General features: G+C 33.2%; 1 protein-coding gene across 1 annotated transcript; it reads right to left on the bottom strand.

Moving 5' to 3' along the window:
* Positions 1-336: 336 nt before the first annotated feature.
* On the bottom strand, positions 337-3,130 carry LOC146952683 (uncharacterized). The gene is made up of 5 exons (XM_085704682.1): positions 2,971-3,130; positions 2,791-2,880; positions 1,040-1,110; positions 895-957; positions 337-770 (listed from the first exon to the last, which is right to left on the bottom strand). The coding sequence occupies exons 1-5, from the start codon at positions 3,032-3,034 to the stop codon at positions 459-461; spliced, it is 600 nt and encodes a 199-aa protein (XP_085560808.1). The 5' UTR covers positions 3,035-3,130; the 3' UTR covers positions 337-458.
* Positions 3,131-3,699: the final 569 nt, after the last annotated feature.

A 3,699-nucleotide genomic window follows, 5' to 3' on the forward strand; every position in this document is an offset into this window, starting at 1 on the left:
TCTAGTTTCCTCCAGTTTTGGTACAAGAAAAGGGGACAACTTTGTTTTGGTACAAGAAAAGGGGACAACTTTTAATGTTATAGAACCCACTTTGAATTATGCTTTAAGAAATGAAATGGACATTATGTGTGAGCTAATCCCAGACATTGATACAAAATGGACAGAATGAGAATTTTACAAGCAGAAGGATTCATAATGAACTCCACCACAGACCAAGTAGGGAGGCTTGTTGCTTCACCAAGTGCTTCCAACATAGATGTCATACATACATTAGCAGATTCGAAAATTTCCGGTGTATTATCTTAATTTATATTCACAACATAGTTAAAGTCATAGTAAATTCGAACTCCAAATGTATAAATGTTGTGATTCTGGTTGCATACATCTCAGTATATTGATTGCCACAATGATTTCATACAAAACAGGAATCTAATCTAACTCTCATTACCATATTGGCTTCATGGTAGCTCAACTATCGCTGGACGTTTTTTGGAACGACGATTTCCCTTCTGTTTTTCAGGGATATTATCTTTACCAGAAGTAGGTTTTTGATCAATGGACATAGGTTTTTTACCATCGTTTCCATTATCACAGTCATCAAGATTGCTGTCGATTTCACCACCATCATCGTCAGTGCTACTTTCTTCTTCTGAATCTGTTTCACTATCATCAGCAGCCAATGAAATCACAGGCTGAGAATTGGAAATAGCTGACTCTGCAGCAGCTACAGCCTCAGGTGTATTAAGATCGGCAACACCAAGCATCAAATCCTGCCAGAAAACGTAATCGAAAAAATATAATTTAATATTCCACTATTTGCAAGCAAGTAATATGACATAAACACACAAGTAGAAGGATTATTGATATGCAAAGAAAGATAAATCATCGACTGACCATTTCAATAACTTCAGATTCATTTCCAGTTAGCCCTTCAATGTCATATTTCTCTGGATGTTCCTACATTTTTTTTTAATTGGAGATATAAAAAAATAGGGAATACAGTAAAAATTATATCTTCAATGAGAAATCAAGTTTTAACCTTTGCATCATGTTCCAGCTGCTTATTTGCTTCTGACATCACTCCTAAGAAGTCTTTAACCTTCCCTAATACTGCATCAATAAACAAAGTATTGTCAGGTCAGGGTAAAAAAAATTGTTATTCATATTTTTAACTGTCTTTACAGAATTTGCTATATTCAAATGATGATTACTTCATTTCATGTCACTAAAATATAATCTGATAGTTATACACCCAGTACAGTGAAATCTTGGGGAAAAAGGTAACATTATCGCATTTTTATTGATTACATTTGAACTGTTGTTTCTCTTTAACCATAATTTACGAAGTTCAACAGTCATATATATCTATAATTATAAAACAAAGACAAAAATGCATGAGAGAGGGTAGAGAAAACACAACAAAACTCATCATACACAAGTCAAGGGTTTGAGTATATAATGGATTACCAATATGATACACAATCTCGAACTTCGATTTCACCTAATTTGCTTGTACGAATAGTCTCTAACATGCAGCCAACTGGGGCAGCATGTAAGACAAGATGCAGAATGCACCACAGAACTACGTGAACCAGGAATAAGTTGAAGACCACATAAAACTCAGAACCTTTTTGAGGACTCCATGGCAAGGTAGAAATGGTTCCGATCATGATCAAAATTCAAGGCGGCAGTGGTTAACTTAATGATAAATCAACAATAAAGCACTATGGTCGGTCTCATACAGTAGCAGGGGGCCTAATTTGATGGTAAGTTGCATGGGTTTGAGTATGAGTAGCTTAAACTATATAGCTTACATGAATAGCCTAACATACAACTTGGGCAGCACGTGAAACAAGGTGCGGAAAGCACTATGACATTACATGATACAAACCACAAATAAATTGAAGAGCACATAAAGTTCAAAGAACATTTTCGAGGATTCCATGGCAGGAAATAAATGGTTCAGATTGAGATCCAAATCCAAGGCTGCAGAGGTTTAACTTAATTACTATAAAGCACTATCGTTTCATATTGGTCTCTTACACTAGCAGAGGACATAATTTGATGGGTAAGTTTCATAGATCCGAGTATGAGTATCAGTACAGTGCATGTATGGGGTATTACTCAAAACTAGAGTACAGATACAACATATTACGGTATAGTTATATAAAAACATCAAAAGTACAATGATTAAAATATAAGATAAATACGATTTTTATAATGTTTTAACTCAAGCAAGCAAAAGTTGCAATTTGAGTGATGTATATATCCTAAGCATTATTAAGAACATTTGTAAAAAACATCATAGGCCATTGATCAGCAATGACATTGGATTCTTAAAGGTCAGAAAATTAACCTAAGCAAACCAGAGCAGTAGTCATTTCAATCGCATATCACTGAAAATAATAGTTGGTTCAAATTCCACTACGCTACAGAGCTAAAGTGCTGCTATTTGACAACACTTTATACTAAAGTATCACAGAATAATAGCAATTTGTTTAAATTCTGCTACGCTATAGTGATAGTGCTATGACACTGCTATTTGACAACCCTGGTCAATTCCCTCACATAGGTAAGTTTGGTTCTACGGTGACAAGAATTGACTTTGAGGGAATTGATTGTGACCTAAAAGTGAGCTTGAACTATAAATTTGTGTGTAAAAATCAAAAGCTACAAATCCTAGCTTCATGTAGAATCAATTCAACACCTCCATAATCAAATCAAGTTTGGCCACACACAATAAATAAATATATAAATGAAAAATAAAGAATGAATTTGTAGAAGTAGTACATTGGCTAGGAGGAAGTGGGGCAGTGGGGAATCTCTTTGTAAGATTGTTTGATTCTTTTTTGTTATTATCACAAACAAGAAGAGCTGTTTCTGCAAACATGAAAGAAAATTCATCAAATAACTAGAAACCCCAAAAAAACAAAACAAAAATGGATTGGAGAAAGAAGATAGAAGAGATACCTAATGAAGAAAAAGGTGTTCCTTTGTGCTCTAATTGAAGTAGCTCTTTGCTTCTCTCAGCCATGTCTGCTTCCGATAGCTTTTAGATATTCACGCACGGAGCTGGTTGTTGTGAGTTTCAGTTGTTCTTCTAAGGAGGGTTTTATGCGTTTAGTTTTAACTTATGTAAAAACTCACTCTTAACTTATGTAAACTCAGTTTACGTAGTGTATGTAAACTCAGTTTACTTAACTCATGTAAACTGAATTTACATAAACTACGTAAACTGAATTTACATACACTACGTAAACTGAGTTTACATACACTACGTAAACTGAGTTTACATACACTATGTAAACTGAATTTACGTATACATAATTAATGTGCAGTAAACATGAATAAAAGGTATATTAGTAACTTTGGGGTGTAACTTGGATTATTTGGGGTGTGGGTAGTATCTGTCAATATGTTTTTGATCCTTATACATATACCAACTTGTCGTTTTAATTCCTCTATAATTTTTTATCGACTTTTAGTTCTTATAAAATTTTTAATTACCACTTTTGATCCTTATTTTGAAGTTAACTCATGTGTAGTTTTTGTATTTTTTAATGAAATTGTGCAGAAATGTATATAATATTGTAAAAACCTCTTATAAAAAAAATATAATTTTTTAACGAAACATGAACTTTAACCGTAAAAAATATAAAAATTCATGTTTAATTCATGTTTTGTTAGAAAATTCTATTT

Source organism: Medicago sativa, chromosome 1 (genome assembly GCF_051527215.1).
Source record: "Medicago sativa cultivar Bolivia chromosome 1, Bolivia_mono, whole genome shotgun sequence".
Lineage (NCBI taxonomy): Eukaryota > Viridiplantae > Streptophyta > Magnoliopsida > Fabales > Fabaceae > Medicago > Medicago sativa.